A 24154-nucleotide genomic window follows, 5' to 3' on the forward strand; every position below is an offset into this window, starting at 1 on the left:
GAAATGATTGGAACAAATTTCAAGTTTCAACCAGAGGCCTGGACTTTCCACTGACTGCTCATGGAGACAGGCTTCATCAGCATCAGGCCCTCCGCATTGTTTGGCTCTGTGATGGACTGAGAAAACAGCAGAAGTGTCCCGGTAAAGATCTGTGGAAGTTTGGTATCGGAAGCGGTTTCTGTCATGTCAAAGGACATTTCACACCCAGTATGTTGCAGTTCTTTCCTTTTATTGATACATCATTTACATCAATGGATACAGAACCCACACACATGTACATATACATCACAGGCTACAGTGAAATGTCAAAGTTAGGAGAGAGAAGAGGTCCAGAGACGTCCAGCTCATCAGATTCAGTTTATCTCACACAGCATCACATGCTGGTCATTGTTGCTAGTGGAAAATCTGTTTGCCAGCTCAGTGCAGCTGTAAGAGCCAAAGTGCTTCACACACTAACAATGAAACACGGTGAAATCTTTCTCGCCTTTGTTCCCTTGATGTGGCTGTATGAATCTCCGGTGTATATGTGATTTTTGTTCTTAAAATTCATGGTTAAAACCTGGACTACATAACATTATCTGTACTAAAATATTTGGTCACCTTCTTTGTTCAGTCCCACAGCGGAACCTCGCTGCTCAGCGGGAAGACACTCTGCTCCGTTAGCATGTGTTTGCAGCACAGTGACTGCTCGTCAACACCCGTGGAGTCAGTCACATTGATCTGGAGTCACAGTGGGTTTGTATTGTCAGCTTTAAGTACAGTAACATGGGATGTGCTCTGACAGGTCCACTCTTCTTCATGTGCTGCTGGAGTGATCCCTGTGGACAGTGTAGAGACTGAAACAGACCTGGTGGTAACCCATCTGTGCCAGTGTAAAAAAGTTCACATCACCTAAAAACACGTGAGCTCTTCCTAAAGGACATATCAGTCAAACATCGTCTAGAGAAGAACATTATCTGAGTAGCTTCACTGAATTTCATCACTTACACTTTCTCACTGAAGGATTCAGGAGGTCTAAGGATAAATATTATGACACCAGTGTGAATGTTATACAGTACACTGCAACATAAACAACAGGAGAAATAGCTGTGATATTATATATTGCACATAAAGAAAATACTAAATTCCAGCCTTTGTTGTAATCAATGTTCTGGTTAAGTTCTGTCCCTGGGAAACCAACCGGTCCAGTCATACTCCCTTCCTGTTACATCTGACCTCCATCACCGCTGGAGATCAGCTTTTGAAAAAGTTCTTTACAGAATCCATGTTTTTAAAGGTTTGCACTGTTTACTGCATCTTTCTAATCTGAACTACATTGATTGATTGAATTCATACTGACCCCTGGTGGCTGGTTTCTGTTTTACACAGTGATAGAGTCCTGGAGGAGTCCCAGGTAAGAAACTGTTTAAAATCAGAGTACAAGAGGAGGCTTTGCCTGAGCTGCCCAGTGTTTTCCATTTGACATGTTCCCTAGCAGCAACGACTTAGTTTGACTTCTGTTCCTTTCTGTGATGAAACCCCTAATGTGTAGATGGAGGGCTGATTCAGGGTCAGGCTAATGACCACACACATCTAAAAAGCCTTGCACCCAAAACATCAATCTGCTTCCCGCTACATAGACAAAAAACATAATTAAAAATACAGAGAATTAATATTTAAGTGACTTTGTTTGGGCTTCTATGGATATTACTATTGTGTTAGTGAACCGGTGGCCCCTCACATCTAACATGGTCCAGACTGTAGCAGACACAGTATGTTGACATTTGATGTTACTGCCTAAAGTAAAAACGTTTGGTGGCCTGAAAATGAAAAAGCTCAGAGGACACACTGTTATTACTAGTATCATAATGCATTTTATCTCTTACTGAAGAAGAAGGAGGACTGGATGGAAAGAAATCATCCAGTGATTCTTGCATCTTGTTGCAAGAAATGTGCTTGAAAAGGAAAAAGGAATGATACAAGTTGAGGCTGATCTCTTTAGTATTTGTATGTGTGTCATCAGATCCTCCCCTCACCAGGCCTGTACCCTACATGATCTCAGTGTACTTTCATGAAACATGTCCATTTCACAGTAGCAACAGTGCAGTTCTTAAAGTACAAAGATCAGTAACTGAGTCCACATAAAAAGCACCCTATCTGGCCTTGTGAAATGGATGAATGAAATTTAAAAAATCAAAACACAGAATTAGTCAGAAAAACAAAGTGATGAACCGCCAGTAGGCTGAGAAGGCAGGAGGCAAACTAGAGCTGCCAGTTACTGACCATGTATAACTCAGCAGCGTCTCCCTCTGCTCCCCTCCAGGTGTGTGGATACATATTTTTAGAATCTACTGTTATAGTGGTTGTTTCCTCGTTGCCCTTCCAGGTGGCAGGACTCCCTTTTTTCCAGTCAGGCAGTAGCACAGACAGCCTCATTCCATGTCTGGGTCCTTACCGTAGTCCCCACCGCTGGAGGACCGGCTGCTGAGGTCGGCCACGCCGGACTCCAGGTCGCTGCAGGTGGAGAGGTCATCAGGGTCGTGACTCTTGAGCTTGGTATGTGGTCCTAAAGGTAAGGTGAGAACCTTGGTCTGAGCCTTCTGATTGCCTGCTTTAGAAGACAGTATGTGACCATTGTCCTGTGCAGGGCTGGCGACGTGGTCCAGGGAAGTGGTGGGCGGGTCCGGCCCGCAGTGCCTCTGTTGCAGGCGGCTAGTCCTCCTCCTCGAAACCTCGATCTTCTCCCACATGATTGGCTTCCCTGTCAGGGCTGCTATTCTCTGCACAGATGAGAGACACACGACAAGACACAGACTTTCTGTCATTAGCCACGAGCTCTTCCCTTCATGCCTCAGCAATGTGAAGCTCTTCTCTCACTCTGTATACAGAGTGGGTTAGGAGGTGGAAAATGTGGAGGGCTTGGATTAAGTTTGGTGTAACAGTACTGCTTTGTGTCACATTAGCAGTTCTACTGGACTGACAAACTTACTCATTAGTCATCTAAGGCTAGCTTTGAACTGGAGGCTGCATTTTACAGTTTGTCACAACCAGGCATCTGTAGTTTATGTCGCAGTGAAGCAGGATGGGAGGGACAAAGAGTGGTGAGTTTGTTTTGTGTCACTAGAGCCTCTAGTGGCTGAAAAGAAATTAAGTAGCGCTTTCAAGTGTGAACAGACAAATGTCCCCCTGTTCAGGGGGTGAATGCTGAAGAGGTCTCCAGTATCTGTGAACATACATCAGCTCAGGGCTAACGCACACAGTATAAACCACAGAACTTGCATCCTGTATGTATTTGTCAGTGGCAATGTTTTTCTGAATGTGGGCACCAGAGACATTTAAGTTTCATTTGGGCAAAGAGGAAGCAATGACCTGATTTCAGATGGATAATACTGTGTAATACTATAGCATTGAAGTCTCTCATGTGAGCAGCACCTCAGAGAGTTTTCAGACTCATTTTGAAGCAGTGGATGTGGAACTGGGGTTAAAATGGTGTCATAACAGGGGGTGTCTTTGTGTGTTGTATGCCTTGTCTGGAGCCCGGGTGGTGGTGGTGGTGGGCGGTTCCTCCTGGCGGTACCTCCTGGTGATTGGTCAGCTCCTCCTCCAGCTGCTGGGACTCCTCCCTCACAGCAGACAGGAAGTCAGCAGGTGACTGATGAGGAGGTGTGGATTTCTCCATGTGGTTATAGAGACCCTTCCACATTCTGGAGACAAGAAGAGACATGGAATAAAAAGGCATTAAAATATATTTTTATAATGGTTTTCTTTTAATATTTTTCCCCTTATTTCTTGATTATGTCAGGCTCTGACAGCCAACAGACAATATCTGTTTCTATAAGTAGCAAAGAAAAGGAAATTAAGCATACATTCATTTAGATAATATACTGTACTGTACATACATATAATATATTGCATTACTATATGTTAGAAAGGTAGTAAGTACAGAATGCAGCAGTATTTATTTTGTCTTTTCACCAAACACCAGTACATTTTTATCATACATTTGTGCACCATTAATACTTTTCCCTGTGTGAGTGCGGATGCACACGCTGCAGTGACTCACTTGAAGCAGTAGGGGGTGGTGTTGGGTCTCAGGACGCCCTGACTCTGACTCAGCTCGGCCTTATACAGTGGGTTGGTGTACTGGGCTCTGTCCAACCACAGCTGAGGCCACAAAGAATGACTCCGCTCATGAAGCCTGCATTCAAACAATACACACACCAGCCAACAACAGGGTCAATAAATGTATGATGCTGAGAAAAAAAAAAGACCGGAGGAACTAGTGCTGCTTGTTTACATTTACAGGTTATATGAATCTCCCAGCCGCCAAACTGAAACCACTTTAGGTGATTTCTGTCTCAAATTCAAAATAAATACTCCCCGTATCCACCACTGCTCAGAGTTGCTAGAAATCACGACTACGGTTGCAACAATTTGACATTTTCATGGTATGATAACCATCTCAGAAAATATCATGGTTTCACTGTTTTACAGTATACGGTATTACACAATTACTATTATTACCAGCTACTATGACCCTTAAAGGTTAAAGGAATGAAAACAGATGGATCTTTTTTTAACTGCAAGTGATTGTGCCAGTTGACTGAGCTGGATTGCAGTGCTAGAGTGACACTATGAAGAATAAACAGAATTATAAACATGATAAAGAAAAACTGCATATAAGTAATCCTGTACTGCTGAGTTTGGTGATTTCTGCCTCCTTCTCTGACGTTTGTCCGCTTCATGTGTGCGTGTGGCAACCGGTGAGGAGTCTGACAGGCGGTTGGGCAAGATTTCTTCAGTACCAGTAATAACGTGTAAATACATGTGTAATGGTGTGATAACTGTCAATTTATATACCATTTTATACTGTGAAACCAGTATACTGCTGCAACCCTAGTCATGACAGCACCTCAGGCACACCACTGAATCCTTTGTTTGTAAGATGAAAACAAATCTGAGTCTGATTCACAGTCTGGGCAACCACACAGTGCTGTAGATGTGATATTATTTGACTTTATAATCTGTGATCACTGATTACAGCAGTAGTCCTCGACAAATTAAAAAAGCAACAGAAATTACAATAGCTGATGAGATAACCATTAAAAAATGTCCTAGAGTGGGGGATAAACCAACAGAATTCCAACAAAGTCTGTAATTCACTGATCGAGGGGATGCCTACGTGCATGTGTTGTACATGTGAGTATGTGTCTGTGTATTTTTCCTGTTTGTATTTTGACATTTAAGCAGCTCAAGTCCAGTCAGCCACTTGAAATGGTGCAACACTATGCAGTGGCCAGTGTGTTTACCTCATATCCCTGCGCTCCTTCTGGCTGTTGCCCAGGAAAGTCCCATACTGAGAAGAGTAGACATGGGTGTGTATGGCAATGAGGAAGCGCTCATTGAACTCAAAGGCACATGGGAACTGTTCTGACAGCTGCCACACACACTCCAGAAACTGATCAATGACAGGGGACACCTCTTTAGGATCTCCATCCAGATGGGCGTACCTGCAGGCACACAGCTCTCTCCTTACTCTCCACCCCACTACACACTTAACAAATGCAACATGTGGACTTGTTCCACCTGGTTGTCCTTTGCTGACATTCATGAACGCTTCATATTTGAAAATATACATATGATAACATAATATAAGCATTAATATAAAAGTGACTGCCTTAATATAGTACTTTTCAGCAGTAACAAAGTGCTTCATACTTCAACATGTGGCCAGGAAGAGCATGATATCATTAACCATCTTGTTTGTAATTTTTATAGGTAAGGCTTATTATTACTACCTCCTTATTAGAACACTAGTAGATTTGGAAACTGTAGAAAATTGTGTGTTTTGTTCTGTAAATTCTTTTTATGTTTGTTTTCTTTGGATTTATTTATCTTGGGTCTATGTGACCTATACAGTACAGTATGTTGTGTACTGTCTGTTATTTAATCATCATTATTCATAAAAATATTTTAAAATGTTTAAAACAGCAATAGATTATTCTATACTGAACACATTCTATTAGTTGTGACCCTGATTTGAATCATTTCTCTGGCTCAGAAATAAAGCCAGAAGCAGAAAACCTCTCTAATCATCTTCATCATTAGGAACTATTTTTCTGATGTGTCTGTCCTTTAAGTAGTAATGTTGTGACTCTGTGCTCTCAATTATGGAAAAACATCTGAAGGGGTTTCTGTACTGACCCAAATCTGTTGACCTAGTATTTATAAGTAACTTCAGCCTAGTTTTCTGTCTGCGTCTCTGTCTAAAAAAAAATTTCCCTGCCAGTCTCACACTTTCTTACAGTTTGTCTGTTAGTTTCCACCTACCACGCTGTTTCTTCCTCTTTCTTTTCCTGCCTCATTTATACACAGCCCAAAACCAAAGCATTTCCAGTTTTAAATGTATCAATTGCCTGAACCTGCTGTAGTATTACAGTAAATGTGTTATTTTAACTGATCTGATTCTTTTGAAAACATTACAATTACTATCTCATGTCGTATCAGGTTTTCTATACAAACTGCAGATTGGGACCGTCTGTGCACATCAGCCTCCTAGTGTTATTCTTACAGCTACAAAAGATGTGTGGGGTGTTGTGATGTTTACTATCTGACATCTTAAAATGCTAATTTGCAAACTGTCTAACTGCACAGTTCAACTGTTGAGACCAGCGGTTGGCCCTCTCTGCCAAAATAGAATGCACAAAGTTATTATAATGACTGTGCTTTTCAGACACTGTTGAAGTCTGTCATGAGTCAGGCACAGTTACTGACCTGTGGGAGAACTTGTGTCCAAAGGCAACCCAGTCTCTCTCTATCAGAACCTAGAAGGGAGGAGAGGAAGAGGAGGAATAAACCAGAGATAATAACTGAGATGGTCATGATGTGTCTTAGAACGCTGCGTTTCTGTGTGGGTACTAGGGATGCACCGATACCACTTTTTTCAGATCACGTACAAGTACTTATATTTTTGAGTACTTACCAATACCAAGTACCGATACAAGTACTTAATAATAATGCAGTGTTTCTACACTACAAATCCAAATTAGAGTTTATATTATCTTGAGATTTATCTGCTGATTGTGATAAAATTATAACAGGAAATTTGAAAACTGTGATAAACACAGCACTGCCACCATTCCTACTGACCATAACATTTAACTGACTGAAGGTCTGGAGCCTACTTCATGCTGTGATACAGTGGTTTTTAGCCTTTATAGGAGCACAACCCTCTTTTAGGATGAAATGATTTCACAACCCCGCCCAGAGCAGAAAGTTTGGGTGCGGATAATATCACAGTCAGCAATATAAATGTTTCATTTAATGAGGGTACATGTTCTTATGGATCTGTCCAGGGTGTACCCCGCCTCTCGCTCAGTGTCAGCTGGGATTGGTTCTAGTTGCCCGTGACCCTCATTAGGCTAAGCAGTATAGATAATGGATGGATGGACATGTTCTTACTTTAAAACTGCTGCTGTGTTTGGCTTCGTCCTATTCTCTCAGCTGGACACACGCCTGCTCTGCTGTAGAGGAGCTGCTGGATTCAGGCTCCAAGTCCACAAGGATTCAGCTAACTTTCATACACACAGCCCATCAGATTCTGCTGTTAACTATTTAAAATGAGAGTTTGTCTTGTTCTCATCAATTTGCTACACTCAGCATAACAAGCATCATATGAGTGAACAGGATGAGGCATTCTGATTGTGGGGAGAGTGAACACGTTGCTGTGTTCTGCTTGTTCAACAGGTGTTTGATTATTTACCCTCTCCACTGCTGCTGGATTTTGTTGCACATATCAAATGTTGTCGCAGTAAAATATTAACTACTATACCTCGTCATCTTTTCCTCTATGTCTGTGCACTCACAGACACACAGTTTGTGTGCCTGTGGGCACCCCTCCCTCCCTGTCACAGAGACACAGAACAGAGAATCAGAGCTCACAGTCGGCTTTACTTTAGTCATCGTCAGTTGTCTTAAAATATCCACAAAGCACTGAAATGTCTTCTCCACCGCCTAATCAGTGCCTCAGCCGGCCTGAGGTTAATGTAAATGCTGCTGTTAAGTGGTATCGGACAACTTTTATGAGTCACGAGCACAGTACTAGAGGGTGGTATCGAACCTGATACCAACACTGGTCTCGGTATCGATGCATCCCTAGTGGGTACATATCCTTCTATAGTTGTATGGACAAACTTTATTTCTGTACAATTGCTGTGAGGACATTTTGGCTGGTCCTCATAACTTCAAGGGGTTAAGATTGGTCCTAGGGCTCAGGTTAGAATTAGGTTTTGGTCAGGGGATATGTTAGGGTAAGGGGCTAGGGAACGAATGATGTTGATGACTGTTCTCACAATGTGCGTGCGTGTGTGTTACCATGAGTCCTTTGATGGTTCTGTAGTAGGGGTCCAGCAGTACACTGGCTACAGAGCAGGCCTGGGACGTCCTGTCCCAGCCATCTGAACAGTGAACCAACACACTGACACCTTCATCAGTCACCGCCTGGAGACAGACAGAGCAGTTATAGCGGCAGTATTTAAACCAGCTGTTCACACCAAAACCAGCTCTGTGTGTGGTGGAGTGGGCATGTTCCTCAGGTACCAGAGAGGTTGCGTAATTTAATCCAAGAAGTTCAACTTCAGTAACCAATCCTAAAAACTGCTGAGTTATATTATATAGCATTTTATCACAGAGGCAAACATTGTACCCTTCAACAACTGCACACACAGCGTTACAAAGTCATCCACTGGGAATGTGTGCTTTTAAATATGTGGACATGCCAACGCAGTGCCTTACCTCATTGCATCGCAATGCCACAAAAGTTGAATCAGGCTCTACTCTTTTGCTGGTTGGCCCTTATCCTATTTTATTTGGTAAAACAACTTCCATTTTGTGCCATAAAGCAATTTTTCAATTTTCATTTGCAACAACAATTTGACTAATTATTAGTGTTAAGGTTTAGTCCCCCTCACCAGGAGGGTGAGGGAGAACTGAGGTAGGACTCAAGATTGCTGACCCAGGTGCTAGTAACAAAGGTGGTTTTAATGGTGGGAATCACAAAAAAGGAACAGAGTCAATGAACACATACAACCAGGGCTGGGCAAAGGTGGCTGAGGAGACCAGGACGACAAGGGGAGTAGACAGGCTAATGGCAAAAAACAGGAGAGTGGGAGGAACAGGACGAACAGGTGAATAAACAAACTACCCAGGAGGATTGGCGAACAAAAAAGGAAATCCACAGCACAGGAACTGTCAGCGTGGATGTCTGGAGACGTGTAACACAAGAAACATGTAACCAACGTACAAAATGAGATTAAGTTAATGCTCCGGCGAAGACAGAGCGTCTGCCAGAGGTATAAATAAGGAGGAAAGGTAATCATCGGGATGCACCCCAGCTGTGTGCACCGACAAACAAGTCGCTAATTACCGAATGCAACACAGCTGAGGTGCAGATCCCGCAGGTCGAGAGAGCAGAGGAGAGAAAGGCGGAAGACAGGCAGGTCGCGCCAAGTGGACCTGCCCCCCAGTGCTAATAAGTAATTTTAGTTAAATATAAGGTCAAAATGTCAAATATTCTCTTAGGTTTTGGACTGTTGTTTTGACAAAACAAGAAATATGAAAAGTGGTCTCTGTGAAATTGTAATGTTTTTCATAGTTTTTTTCATATTTTGTAAACTAAATAATTAACAGACTAATGAAAAAGTATATCAGTTATCTGATAATAAAAAATTCCACTGAAGGCCAGCAGAGATGATGGCCCTCTCAGTGATGGTCTCATTCGTTTATGAAAATCATTCTACTGTCTTATAATTAATATGCTAGTGTTTTAATATGAAAATGCTACGTCTCACTTTTATCGGCCTTTTTGCCTGGCATTGATGACTGTACAGTAGCTCTAGTACACTGACAGTCAGCACTACAAAGCATCTCTGTTTGACGCAGTGAGTAATGTATTTTCAAATATCTCATCTCACCATTTACAGTCAACAGTAAACACCTGATTTTGCTTTCTCCTCACCTTTCACTTCCCATCATTTTTAACCACTTCCATTACACTGAAATCTGCAATGGATTGGCGACCGGTATACCCCGATTGCCGGCCGGGATTGGCTCTGCCCCCCCCCCCCCGTGACCCCGTTCAGAGACTAAACGGTAGAAAATGCATGCATGCATGCATTACACTGACATAAAGCGTACAGGTACCAAACAGAGACCACCAAAGGCTAAAAAGATCTTCATTGCATCTTTGTTGCACTTACACTTTCCTCACACCTGGGTTTTATGAGTCTTTACATAGATTATATGATTAGAATCCAATCAAACATTTTCAGTATTTAAAATGCTTGTGGTTGTGGGTCTGAGCACATGCCTGTGTGTGTGTCTGTGTCTGACTGTGTACACACCCTGGCAATGAAGACCCCAGCATCTAGTATGGCTTTAATGTGTTTGAGCCAACCAGAGCTCTCCAGACCCCACAGAAAGTCAGTCATGGACAGAGATCGCATGTCACCCACTGCATTGAAGAAAGAGAGGAGGTTTACAAACATAAGCACACAGGAAAATAGGACAAGATGCTGTCAAAAGAAGTCTGGGTATGTACTGATAGCAGCTCCTCTTCCCTCAGCTGGTGCCCTTTCTTCATCACATGCTGAAAAGTTGTGCAAGCTGCTCAACACACATACAAACACCTTTGACTTTTTATGGTCGTGAGAACACTCAGTGAGATAATGTATTCCCAAGTCCCTGACCCTAACCTTAAAAATCACAGCTAGGTAAATGTGTAACCCCCACCCTTCTCCTAATACCTGACCCAAATCTTATTCTATCCTTAACCCTAAAACCAAGTCTTAACCCTCAAACAGCTATTGTCAAAAAGTGAGGAACAGCCAAAATGTCCTCACTGCCATGGTATAAAGGTCCATCTGGTCCTCCCAGTGTACAGCCACACAAGACAAAGATGGTACTGAACTGAAATTTGTCCACACAACCATCAAAAGACATGTATATACACACACAAACACACACACTCTTCTTGTTACCATCAATGATTTTCTGCTGGCTGCTCCTCATCACATGAATGTTTTCAATGCCAATGAACTGCAGCTTGATGTTGGTGTAGTGGTCCTCGTTCTCATAGCCTTTACCTGCTGCTCGGTTTGCCATGGCATTCAGCTGGACATAGACACAGTACTGTATATGTGAATATTTTGCTCTCTGTATATTTGTATTATACACTGTGGCTGTACTTGGGTGTGTCTGAGAGTGGGTGTGGGTTACAATACCTTGGGCCTTGTATCCACCACATAGATATAGTCACTACCAGGGTTGGACTTCATCACAGCCTGAAGCATCATCTCATCCTCTTGACAGCGTCCACTAAAGCCTGAGAGTGGCTGACTACACCGGCACACCGCTGCCTATCGGTCAATAAAACATCATCATCATCATTCTCATCATTTTCCTGTGTGTGTTTGTGCATGTGTGTGTTTGTGTGCCACACTGACCAGTGTGTCCTGGTGGAAGTAGGACAGAACAGGAAATCGTCCTCGACTCCTGAACCTTGAGCTGCCCACAGTGATGGCCGGTGTGGCCGACTTTGGCACAAACAGCTCTGAGGGGTACGTATCACACACCTTGGAGGACACACATTTTAACATCAGGATGACCCAAGTCACATAATGTACACATTATTTCACAGGTGATGAGACTTTTATTTTTGAGATACTGTATGTTTCTCAGTGTGAGGAGATATGGTGAGGATGAAGACTAAAGAATGATGTTAGGATTGTTTTATTATTAACAAATTCCATGGAAAAAACAGCAATGTTAGTCCATCTCACAATATTTTCTGACTTCCCTAGCCTGTTAGTTAGATTGCAGAAGATGAACGGTTTGTCCTGCAGAAATACATTTCTAAAAAAGATTATAAATATATAGCTTCATCTTTTACAAAAATCCCCAAACAGCTGGACATTGGAGTCTTTAGTAAAAAGGAGTAAATAACATGTTTTTGGGGGACTATTTTTATCTGCGGATTAATACACATCTGGTGCTCTAGTGAGTATTTGGGGCAGCAGGACAGTGTACGTGGAAGGAAAGTGTTTGCTCATGGTAATGCAGGAATATGTCACCCAGTGCAACAGCGTGGTTCACTAATGTGTTTGTAAGAGTTTCATAGCCCTACAGTAATGCACATGGGATTTGTTGTCAATACCAAACTATCAATACTACCAACCATATTCATTAATAAAGCCATTACTATACTTTCTTTAATGGTCACTCTGCGGCTTAATGTTTCTCCCTAGTACCATTACTTATTTTTACCAATACCATCATCATCATCACATTACTGTGGCGTTGTGTATATACAGTGGGTACGGAAAGTATTCAGACCCCCTTAAATTTTTCACTCTTTGTTATATTGCAGCCATATGCTAAAATCATTTAAGTTCATTTTTTTCCTCATTAATGTACACACAGCACCCCATATTGACAGAAAAACACAGAATTTTTGACATTTTTGCAGATTTATTAAAAAAGAAAAACTGAAATATCACATGGTCATAAGTATTCAGACCCTTTGCTCAGTATTTAGTAGAAGCACCCCTTTGAGCTAATACAGCCATGAGTCTTTTTAGGAATGATGCAACAAGTTTTTCACACCTGCATTTGGGGATACTCTGCCATTCCTCCTTGCAGATCCTCTCCAGTTCTGTCAGGTTGGATGGTAAACATTGGTTGACATTTTCAGGTCTCTCCAGAGATGCTAAATTGGGTTTAAGCCAGGGCTCTGGCTGGGCCATTCAAGAACAGTCACGGAGTTGTTGGGAAGCCACTCCGTTATTTTAGCTGTGTGCTTAGGGCCATTGTCTTGTTGGAAGGTGAACCTTCGGCCCAGTCATGTCCTGAGCACTCTGGAGAAGGTTTTCGTCCAAGATATCCCTGTACTTGGCCGCATTCACCCTTCCCTCGATTGCAACCAGTCGTCCTGTCCCTGCAGCACCCCCATAGCATGATGCTGCCACCACCATGCTTCACTGTTGGGACTGTATTGGACAGGTGATGAGCAGTGCATGGTTTTCTCCACACATAACGCTTAGAATTAAGGCCAAAAAGTTCTATCTTGGTCTCATCAGACCAGAGAATCTTATTTCTCAACATCCTGGAGTCCTTAAAGTGTTTTTTAGCAAACTCCATGCGGACTTTCATGTGTCTTGCCCTGAGGAGAGGCTTCCGTCAGGCCACTCTGCCATAAAGCCCCGACTGGTGGAGGGCTGCAGTGATGGTTGACTTTCTACAACTTTCTCCCATCTCCCGACTGCATCTCTGGAGCTCAGCCACAGTCATCTTTGGGTTCTTCTGTACCTCTCTCACCAAGGCTCTTCCGTGACTGTTCTTGAATGGCCCCGCCAGAGCCCTGACTTAAACCCAATTGAGCATCTCTGGAGAGACCTGAAAATGGCTGTCCACCCACGTTTACCATCCAACCTGACAGAACTGGAGAGGATCTGCAAGGAGGAATGGCAGAGGATCCCCAAATGCAGGTGTGAAAAACTTGTTGCATCATTCCCAAAAAGACTCATGGCTGTATTAGCTCAAAAGGGTGCTTCTACTAAATACTGAGCAAAGGGTCTGAATACTTATGACCTGTCTGTTAGGGAAGCAGAGAGGAAAAACCGATGGCGGAATCACCTGTTGTCGTATGAAGTTGTAATGAAAATGTAAACATTTGATATTTTAGGAAGCATGTTTACTGGCCTTCTTGTCAAAAATTAAATGAGAAGATTGATACCACAAGTCTACATCACATGTATATACATTAAATATGAAGCTACTGCCAGCAGCCGGATAGCTTAGCTTAGCACAAAGACAAAAAGCTCGCTGCTTAACATGTTGAATCTTGTTTGTGTGTAGCTTGCTGCTAGCAGCAGATTCATACTTTGTGTCCACACGAATTTGGTATCAATCTTCTGGTATACAGTGCCTTGCGAAAGTATTCAGCACCCTTGAACTTTGCAACCTTTTGCCACATTTCAGGCTTCAAACATAAAGATATAAAACTGTAATTTTTTGTGAAGAATCAACAAGTGGGACACAATCATGAAGTGGAACAAAATTTATTGGATATTTCAAACTTTTTTAACAAATAAAAAACTGAAAAATTGGGCATGCAAAATTATTCAGCCCCTTTACTTTCAGTGCAGCAAACTCTCTCCAGAAGTTCAGTGAGGATCTCTGAATGATCCAATGTTGACCTAAATGACAAAGGATGATAAATAGAATCCACCTGTGTGTAATCAAGTCTCCGTATAAATGCACCTGCACTGTGATAGTCTCAGAGGTCCGTTTAAAGCGCAGAGAGCATCATGAAGAACAAGGAACACACCAGGCAGGTCCGAGATACTGTTGTGGAGAAATTTAAAGCCGGATTTGGATACAAAAAGATTTCCCAAGCTTTAAACATCCCAAGGAGCACTGTGCAAGCGATAATATTGAAATGGAAGGAGTATCAGACCACTGCAAATCTACCAAGACCTGGCCGTCCCTCTAAACTTTCAGCTCATACAAGGAGAAGACTGATCAGAGAGGCAGCCAAGAGGCCCATGATCACTCGGGATGAACTGCAGAGATCTACAGCTGAGATGGGAGACTCTGTCCATAGGACAACAATCAGTCGTATACTGCACAAATCTGGCCTTTATGGAAGAGTGGCAAGAAGAAAGCCATTTCTTAAAGATATCCATAAAAAGTGTCGTTTAAAGTTTGCCACAAGCCACCTGGGAGACACACCAAACATGTGGAAGAAGGTGCTCTGGTCAGATGAAACCAAAATCAAACTTTTTGGCAACAATGCAAAACGTTATGTTTGGCGTAAAAGCAACACAGCTCATCACCCTGAACACACCATCCCCACTGTCAAACATGGTGGTGGCAGCATCATGATTTGGGCCTGCTTTTCTTCAGCAGGGACAGGGAAGATGGTTAAAATTGATGGGAAGATGGATGGAGCCAAATACAGGACCATTCTGGAAGGAAACCTGATGGAGTCTGCAAAAGACCTGAGACTGGGACGGAGATTTGTCTTCCAACAAGACAATGATCCAAAACATAAAGCAAAATCTACAATGGAATGGTTCACAAATAAACATATCCAGGTGTTAGAATGGCCAAGTCAAAGTCCAGACCTGAATCCAATCAAGAATCTGTGGAAAGAACTGAAAACTGCTGTTCACAAACGCTCTCCATCCAACCTCACTGAGCTCGAGCTGTTTTGCAAGGAGGAATGGGCAAAAATTTCAGTCTCTCGATGTGCAAAAATTACAGTTTTATATCTTTATGTTTGAAGCCTGAAATGTGGCAAAAGGTCGCAAAGTTCAAGGGGGCCGAATACTTTCGCAAGGCACTGTAACTCTTGGGGAAAAAAGAATATGTCCAAAAATATCAAACTAGTCCTTTAAAAGTTATGACTGCCTGTCTCTAATTAAATATTAAGTTAAGATTAAATATTTCTAAATTCTTAGATTACAGTGCCAGTCAAATGTTTGGACACACCTTGTTATTCAGTGTATTTTCTTTGTTCCTATTATTTAGTACATTGTAAATTAATAGTGAATACATCAACACTCTGAAATGGCACATGTTAAAGATGTTTTAGATCCTTCAAAACTAGCCACCTTTTACTTTGGTAACAGCTTTGCACACTCTTGGCTTTCTCTCAGCCAGTTTCATGAGGTGGCGACCTGAAATGATTTCCCAACAATCTTGAAAGAGTTCCCATATATGCTGAGCACTAGTTGGCTGGTTGACTATGAAGGCTTGATTCACACAGTCACCTCCAAACAGCTAATGTTGAGAGGTGTCTGCTAACTAACTCTGGGAAGCACTAGGCTCTGATCTGACGTGCTGTTAACTGGCAATTTCTGAGGCTGGTAACTCTAATGAACTTCTCCTCTGCCACAAAGGTCTGGGGAGGTCCTCATGAGAGCCAGTTTCATCAGAGTGTCTGATGGTTTTTATGACTGAAAAACCTTTCAAAGTTTTTGAAATTTTCCAGGTTGACTGACCCTCATGTCTTAAAAGTTATGATCAACTGTCTTTTCTCGTTTCTTAATTGGACAGTTCTTGCCATGATATGGATTAGTACTGCACACTACGGGCTATTTGCTGTATACCAACACTACCTTGGCACAACACAACCAATGCTCTCAAATGCATTAAAAAGGTGAGAAATTTCACCAAATGTTTGACAAAGGACATCTGTTAACTGAAAACCATTCCTGGTAACTATCTTGTGAAGCTTGTTCGCATATTGCCAATAGTGTGCAAAGCTGTCATCAGGGCAAGCAGTGGCTTTTATAAAGAATCTTAAATATGAAATATATTTTTGCTTACTACACAACTCCATAAGTGTTGTTGCATAGATTTTATACACTGCCAGTCAAATGTTTGGACACACTTTCCCACTGAATTACATCTTTAGTATGAATCTACAATGTAAAAATAATAGAAACAGAGATAAGCCCTTCAGTGAGAAGATGTATCAAAACCTTTAGTACTGTAAGTAACAAAAGCAGTCCAGCAACATTGTGAACACATATACAGTAAGTCTGGAACCAGACTGAGCTAATAGCTATGAGTTAAGAAGATCACTCTATGGTCTCATTTTGAAAGGGCGTCTGTTTGCTTCAGGTTAGCAAAAACAGCTGCCTCCAGATAATCTGTCAATGAGGCCAGGGTTACCTTATCTATGACTTTGTAAATGTCCTGAGTACACAGTGTACCAACTGCACTTAGCAAGAAAAATACTGTAGGTAGACAATTACACACCACAGAGTATATTAAAGTAATGGCTTTAGTAGAGGAAGAACTTCACATCAGCTCCAATTTGTTTTATACAAGAAGTAACTTTCATTTCTAATAACACCATCCTGCATAAGGTTACCACTTAAAGGTAGGCTTAGCGAATTTCTGAAGCATTTTTGTTACATTTCTTGAAACTGTCTTTTCATCCCGATGGCTGTGAATACAGTAAATGCACGGACAACATAAAAAAAAAAAAATCCCTCATCTGTGGCAGCAGCAAGGCTGAAAAAAAAAAACGACCAGTAACTTTACTCGGTCTGAGCAAAACCACTGGATGGCCTACCTGCCTGTCAACCTAACTTCCTACTTGAGTGCACTCTGCCCTTGCACTCATTGCACAAGCCAGGAGTCTCCCACAAGGCCAGGCAGGCAGAAGTTTTACAGCTCTGTTTTTACAGCTAAAGCTAACAAGCTATGGCAAAGAAGGTTCCCATAGCTGCTTTCGTTCACACATGGAGATTGTATTCTAGAAAGTTACAGCTAAAAAGAAGTTGGATCCTGCAAGAAATAAAACCAGAATTAACACTGGTGCGGCTGATGAATGATAGCGATAACTGAGAGAAGAAAAAGGGCTGAAAAGTGAAACCATGGTAGTTATATTTCTGTTGGATAATTATCAACAGTTATCAGTTTTATTTTGAGTTTTGTTTTGGAGAAATGGCTTTGGAACGAAAGGATGGGATTTCTTTAGTTGACCACTTTCAAAATTGAGCTCCCTCTACCTGTAGAGTTTTCCCTGCTGCTCCAGGTCTCTCAGATCTGAAGGGTTCCTTCTCCCCAGCTGCTGTTCTGAGATCTCTCCCCAGGTTCTCTATGGAGTTTAGATCTGGACTCATTGCTGGCCTCTTCAGAACTCTCCAGCTCATTGTCTGAAACCATTTCTGGTGCTTTTTGAAGTCTGCTTTGGCTCACTGTCCTGCTGTAAGACCCATGACCTCTGACAGAGGCCCAACTTTCTGACACTGGTCCTACATTGGGCCCCAGAATTCACTAGTAGTCTTCAGATTTCATAATGCCATACACACAATCAAGACATCCAGTGCCTGAAGCAGCAAAGCAACCACAAAACATCAGTGAACCTCCACCATGTTTGACTGTAGGGACCATGTTCTTTTCTTTGAAGGCCTACTTTCATTTTCTGAAAACAGTAGAATGATGTGCTCGACCAAAAAGCTCTGTTTCAGTCTCATCAGGACATTGTTCCACAAGGACTATGGCTTCCTCAGGTAAGTTCTGGCAAACTCCAATCTGGCTGTTTTATGTCTGTGTCTTCAGTGGCTCTCCCTGGGTCTCCTACCATAGCTTCCCTTGTCATTCAGATAGTGTTAGACAGTGCGAGATGACACTGTTGCACCCTGTGCCTGCGGGTCAGCTTGGATTTGACTGAACATTGATGGAGGTCCACCATTCAAACAATCCTTCATTGCAATCTGTCATCTACTGTTCTCTTTTGTCCACGCCCAGGGAGATTAGCTACAGCGCCATGGGCTGTAAACCTCTGGGCTGTAAATGTAGTGCACAGTGGTCACAAGAACAGCCAGATCTAAGGAGATGGACTTTGAGCCTTGAGACTGTCCAAGCTTTTCCACTTCTGTGGTTCTCAAATCCTCAGACAATTCTTTGCTCTTCTTTCTTTTCTCCGTGCTAAGTGTGGTCCACATGACAAAGGTTGAGTCAGCTTCTCCATTTTAACTGGTTGCCAGTGTGATTTCTATGTTGCCAGCACCTACTGATTGCTACATGAGTTTCATTACAAATTAAAGGCACATCACATGCTTGAAATACAACTGTTTTCTTTTGTCCACGCCCAGGGAGATTAGCTACAGCGCCATGGGCTGTAAACCTCTGGGCTGTAAATGTTGTGGACACAGGAACAGCCAGATCTCTGGAGATGGACTTTGAGCCTTGAGACTGTCCAAGCTTTTCCACTTCTGTGGTTCTCAAATCCTCAGACAATTCTTTGCTCTTCTTTCTTTTCTCCGTGCTAAGTGTGGTCCACATGACACAAAGGTTGAGTCAGCTTCTCCATTTTAACTGGTTGCCAGTGTGATTTCTATGTTGCCAGCACCTACTGATTGCTACACGAGTTTCATTACAAATTAAAGGCACATCACATGCTTGAAATACAACTGTTTCTGATGATTTGGAAAGGGTGTCAATAATTCTGTCCAGTCCATTTTTGTAGTTCTGTGTGGAATTAATCAGATTTTGGCTTTTTTTCTCTGCTTTTTTGTTGCTCCAATGCAAACAAGAGAAATAAACATGAGAATACAATAGAATTTGTGACTGCTACAATTCTCTAAGAGACGTGGTGCATTATCTAACATCTATCTAAATGCTATCTATGCTATGCTAGCTATCTAAATGCAGGGTTGCCAATATTTTTGGCCATAAATGTGAGGCACTAGTAGGAAGAACAAGTAGCTTGCTAACACACAGCTAACGTTCTGACAGCTAACTTGTCCCATAATCATTTTAGTCATCAACTGCACCCCAGCTTTCCTCTAGATCTGTTCTGGAAATAAATAAATGGACCACCAATTTTCCTCACTTGTGCTATGTGCTGGTAAGCTACTGCAGTTAGCTAAGGCACTTGTAAACATACCAAGATGTCTGCCACACACAGACATACTGCATCAAGTGTCATGATTTCTGTTTTCTCATTGTTCCTGCTAATGCCTAACATCTTAGCCAGTTTTGTCTTCCTAAAGCCTCACAGCTTTTTGTTCGGCAGCTTTTAAAACTTTAACCTTGGGTACTTTGCCTTGTTGGTAGTGCATCCTATCACAGAGTTGCTTTTAGGTATTATTCAGTATTTGTAAAAAGAGCAAATTGTCAAAGAGACAACTTCACCCAATACAAAGTCAATGGAGAGCAAGGAATCCCCCCCACCCCTGGTGGGCATGGTTTTCTAAGTATGACATGTTGCGCTCTGTCTCTATACCTTTAATTCAACCTCATCAACTGAGTGGTTGTCCTGTAATTGTTATACAAACACTGTAATACCTGACTATGCACAAGTCACAATTAGACTGACCCTGTATTCGCTGTTGGCTGCTGTAGAGACCCACAGATTGTTAGGAACTCCCATCCTCTTGTAGTCGGCCATGAGATCTATGAATTTCCACGACTCCTCTCTCTCCTCTTTATTCACATTGGGATTGAAGGACAGGCAGTACAGCTCACTGTACTTCTCTGAGAGAGGAGAGGAGAGGAGACCTTGACCTTTAACAAAACTTTTAATAAACCAAATTATTCATTTATAATAGAACCACAGAAGAAAATAAATACATAAATAAAACCACACACACACACACACACACACACACACACATCCTGTTCATATGTAGCCCATGTGCACAACACCCGACACCTATTACTGACATCTTGAACAAAAATAAGGTAAATGACCAGCTTTATTCAACTGGAAATTAAGAACCAGTGATTATTGTAAGACATTTCATAAAACATTCCCAAATCCACTGATAGAAACAAACTCCTCTAAATTTGATACTATTCTATAACATTTAAAAGGTCCTTTAAGACGTGCTGACACCACAGCCCTGAAAAACAACAGGCTGGTATCTGAACAAACTGCCCCCTTCATTTTGTCCCTCCTAGTAAGCCAAATGCTTATTTTTGCCTGACCTATTACAAAATTAAGCAAACAGATTGGTCTGTGCTGTGCAGCACTGTATCTGGGACCAAATGTAAAGACCCCTTCATCCAACACCTGTCCATTCAGCCAAGGGGGTGGGGAGAAGAGAACACACCAGTTCATGAAACCATGCAGAGCAAATGTTTGTGTGCATAAAAAACACTCAAACATAGATTTACCCAAATACACACGCCCACCTGGTCGAGACAGCCTGACCAAAGAGGTGTGGACATCTGAACAGTCCCTCTCTTGTGGGATGAGGATCTGGAAGACCCGGAAGTCCTTACATCGCAGGATCAGCTGACTTCCTACAGGGGTGCTGGGCGGCCGCTCCACACTGCTCACCATGCTGTGCAGCACCTGAAACACATCCACACATTTGTCTCACTATTCACTAACAAAGCACAAAAGCATACATAATGAGGTTTTAAGTGCGCAGCATTACGTCCAACACGTGTCAGGTTATTGTGTAATCTGTCTTGTGATCTAAAATTCTGAAGAGGAAATGTCACCATCAGTTCATAATAGAGTTCCTGGGCTGTTCTCACAGGAAGTAAATGCAGTGACCAAGAACAAGTGGAAGGTTGTTAGCAGCTGTTTTCTTTAAACAAGCTGACAAGCTAAAATCTGTATTCTTTGTTCCTGCAGTTCCAGTGGGCACAGTTGGAGCCTGCTGGGTGAAATGTGATACCCCTGTATGCCATTATTATCTAGTGAAGTCCAGAGGGATAAGGCAGACTCCTCATCTACCTCCTACAGGGGATATGAAGGGGGGGAAGGGCAGCATCTTTCCTTCATGTGTCTGGAAACTCAGCACTCACCCAGTGCTGACAGTCATGAGGTAATACGAGCTTCGTAAGGCTGGTAGGATTTTCACAAAAAATTAAAATTATACCATTTGATTCAAACCACAGTGAAGCTCAAAAACAGCCAAGTTTCCCAATGCCCTATCATCATGACGGTTCTACAAGCAATAATAGAAAAGAGAAGCAGCCACAGAATAACATATTGTAGCTGCAAGGCCTAACTCTAAAGCTGAGGCATAACTACTTTAACTTCTGTGTGCTTCTCCTGTTTGTACTGGATGTTCTGATTGTGCTGAAACTGTTTCTTAAGGCAATGGCCTCATGTTGAAGAGTATTTTCTACCTAAGTAATAAATGAAAACAGTTCCTGAATTTGCATCTGAACATCAGTCATTTGCAGGTGACTTTCTGAGGACTGCTTGATGTTGCCTACATCTGCACTGTGCTCCTTATTCAGACTTTCTTCAATAGTCAAAGGATGAAAAGATCAAATTATCCTCTCGGTCTATTTCAGCTCTTGTTTAAATGATCAAAACAAGTATTTCTGACAGCTTGCTTAGAGAAACTACTTTGACATTTCTGTGACTAATGATAAAATGAGCCTGAGTAACACCAGATCACACAGATGCTACTCTGCAGATCATATTACTGTCACAGCATGTCTTCATTTACCATTCACTTCCAGCTGGTACACCTCTGTCTGCATGTGTGCAGGATGTTGTCTAAAGACCTAAACACATTCAGTTCAGACTAATAAACAGAAGCGTGTCTGAGCTAAATCATTTTTCTCCATTCGCTGCACTATTTTTCTGGGTAATTAGCAGCAGCCTACCCAGAGAAAGGCTTTAACAATATGAGTCAGCAACATGAGAAAGAAAGCCAGGCTTTACTTTGGATGAAGTTCTCTGAGATTTCAGTCAGGCAGTGATGTGATGATGGCTAAATAGAAATACAGTGTCCATAATGTTATGGACATGAATGAAGCGTTAAAGGTAGTTTTCATTTCTCACAGCTGCAGCGCCCTGCTTCCAACTTACCCATGTCTCCTTGCGTGTCTCAGGGTTGTTTTCCACAAAGATGGTGTGTGTGGCAGAAAGGTAGAGAGTCCCAGTGCTGACCTTTCTCTGGCCTGACGACCGGTCCAGGAGACGCACATTTTCCACCTAACAGAGGCAAAATATCACAGATTACTGGTGTATACGAAAAACACACTGATTAAAGGTGACAAATAGGTAAGAAGTTCAAATATGGTCTGTACACTCACCAAGACATGCAGATAAACCCAAGACCACAGTAATAATAGCTTACACTATTGACGTGTATGCACTTGTATGCAACAAACACACGTCTCTGTCACGTGTTGGCATGTAGGAACTTTTTTGATGTGTTACTGTAAAGCATGTCAGATTCATGCATAGTGTGCATACCATGGTAACTAATTTATATCCTATATAAACAGGGTCAGACCATGATGCTGTGGTACTGTGGTGGATGGGGTCCACATGAGGCCTGTGTATGTCTGCCAGCTTGGCAGACAGGAGAAAAATGGTGGTTGCCAGCATCACTGCATTACCACGTCATGACTGGGAACATGTGTGAGCACAGAATATCTCCAATATATTCCATAGTTATATTGTATAAGTAACAAAAACTCATTTTAATGGCAGGAGCATCTGAGCTTACAGTCGCATGCGTCAGGTTTGTCTGTGAGGGATTCAGTGTCTAAGTCTGTTACCGGACACATATAGAAATGCCGAGTGGTGTTACCTTGGGCGTCCGGATGTGCTCCATCACCGACAACCAAAATGGTGGAGAGAGAGAGCGTATTTGAGGATTTCTTTTCGTCTGCGGTTATATTCCCCGTTTCACGTCAGCAAACGACCCGTGTTCTCCGTGGCTGCTGTATCTACACGACCCTGGAATATGTCCCATGGTTTCCGTCTTTCTGAATTCCGGGTCTGTTCGGTTAAACCGGGAGAGAAGGCGTACTACCGCTGCCCATCATTAACAGTACCCGTTATCAGCTTCTGTCTCCGCGAGCTAGTGACGCTGATAACGGGTTCATTACTGCGTACGTACCACACCACTGTCACGTTATACATAATAATACGTCTAGTTTCCGGTTATATCTTTCAAAATAAGACATAGTGTTTTTATAGTATGAAAAAACATTCCTCGGTCTAGTAGCGGCCCCGCTGGACATAAAGTAAACTAGTGGCGGTGGGAGTACCACCACCACCACCATCACAACATTTGGTGTCCCTCTCCCGCCGTGGGAGAAGGATACCAAATGTTGTACTGAATCCATCCAATCAGTGAAACTCCTGCTTTAAGTTGAAAATCACGACGGAGCATTCAAAGATGTTTTCCGCAAAGTCGATACCGGTTGACATCTCGAGCCAAGAGCGTGTTCGTGCGTATCTCCTGTCACTGGGGTTTTTTTATTCAAATATTGTATTTTTAGTAATATACTGGAACTTAATCAACTTTCATCAGAATCTTGATTTTATCATTTCATCAGTTACATTTACATTACACTTAGATAAATTAACCAAGCAGCATGGTCATGCAAAGCAAACCCAGTTTAAGGGGTATTATAATGGTAAAGTATTAAATTTCATCCTCATGCAGGTTTTTCTAATCTTATAAAGGGGCATCTTGATACCCCCTCAGATTTCTTGTTACAGATGGCCCTAATTTTTTTTAAATTACCTCTGTTTGTTTTTTATATCATTTAGTCAATTCTATACTTATTTGATATGTCACATTTTCTATGCATTACGTATGAGGTTTTCACTATATAAGCTATCATTAGCTTATATAGTGTACTGTATATAGAGTCTGTAATGTAC

At 42.1% G+C, this 24154-nt stretch overlaps 1 protein-coding gene across 2 annotated transcripts; it reads right to left on the minus strand.

Moving 5' to 3' along the window:
• Nucleotides 1-214: 214 nt before the first annotated feature.
• mtmr7b (myotubularin related protein 7b) lies at nt 215-23389 on the minus strand. 2 transcript variants are annotated; one of them, XM_020586984.1, is made up of 14 exons: nt 23070-23389; nt 22340-22465; nt 20695-20857; nt 19877-20034; nt 11481-11609; nt 11259-11393; nt 11016-11148; nt 10380-10489; nt 8353-8478; nt 6754-6803; nt 5289-5489; nt 4043-4177; nt 3557-3683; nt 215-2759 (listed from the first exon to the last, which is right to left on the minus strand). In XM_020586984.1, the coding sequence occupies exons 1-14, from the start codon at nt 23091-23093 to the stop codon at nt 2412-2414; spliced, it is 1965 nt and encodes a 654-aa protein (XP_020442640.1). In that variant the 5' UTR covers nt 23094-23389; the 3' UTR covers nt 215-2411. The 2 variants fall into 2 exon arrangements, with proteins under 2 accessions (XP_020442640.1, XP_020442641.1); XM_020586985.1 differs by having other exon boundaries at nt 2597-2759; nt 3505-3683.
• Between the last annotated feature and the right edge of the window lie 765 nt (nt 23390-24154).

Source organism: Monopterus albus, unplaced genomic scaffold, assembly GCF_001952655.1.
Source record: "Monopterus albus unplaced genomic scaffold, M_albus_1.0 scaffold433.1, whole genome shotgun sequence".
NCBI lineage: Eukaryota > Metazoa > Chordata > Actinopteri > Synbranchiformes > Synbranchidae > Monopterus > Monopterus albus.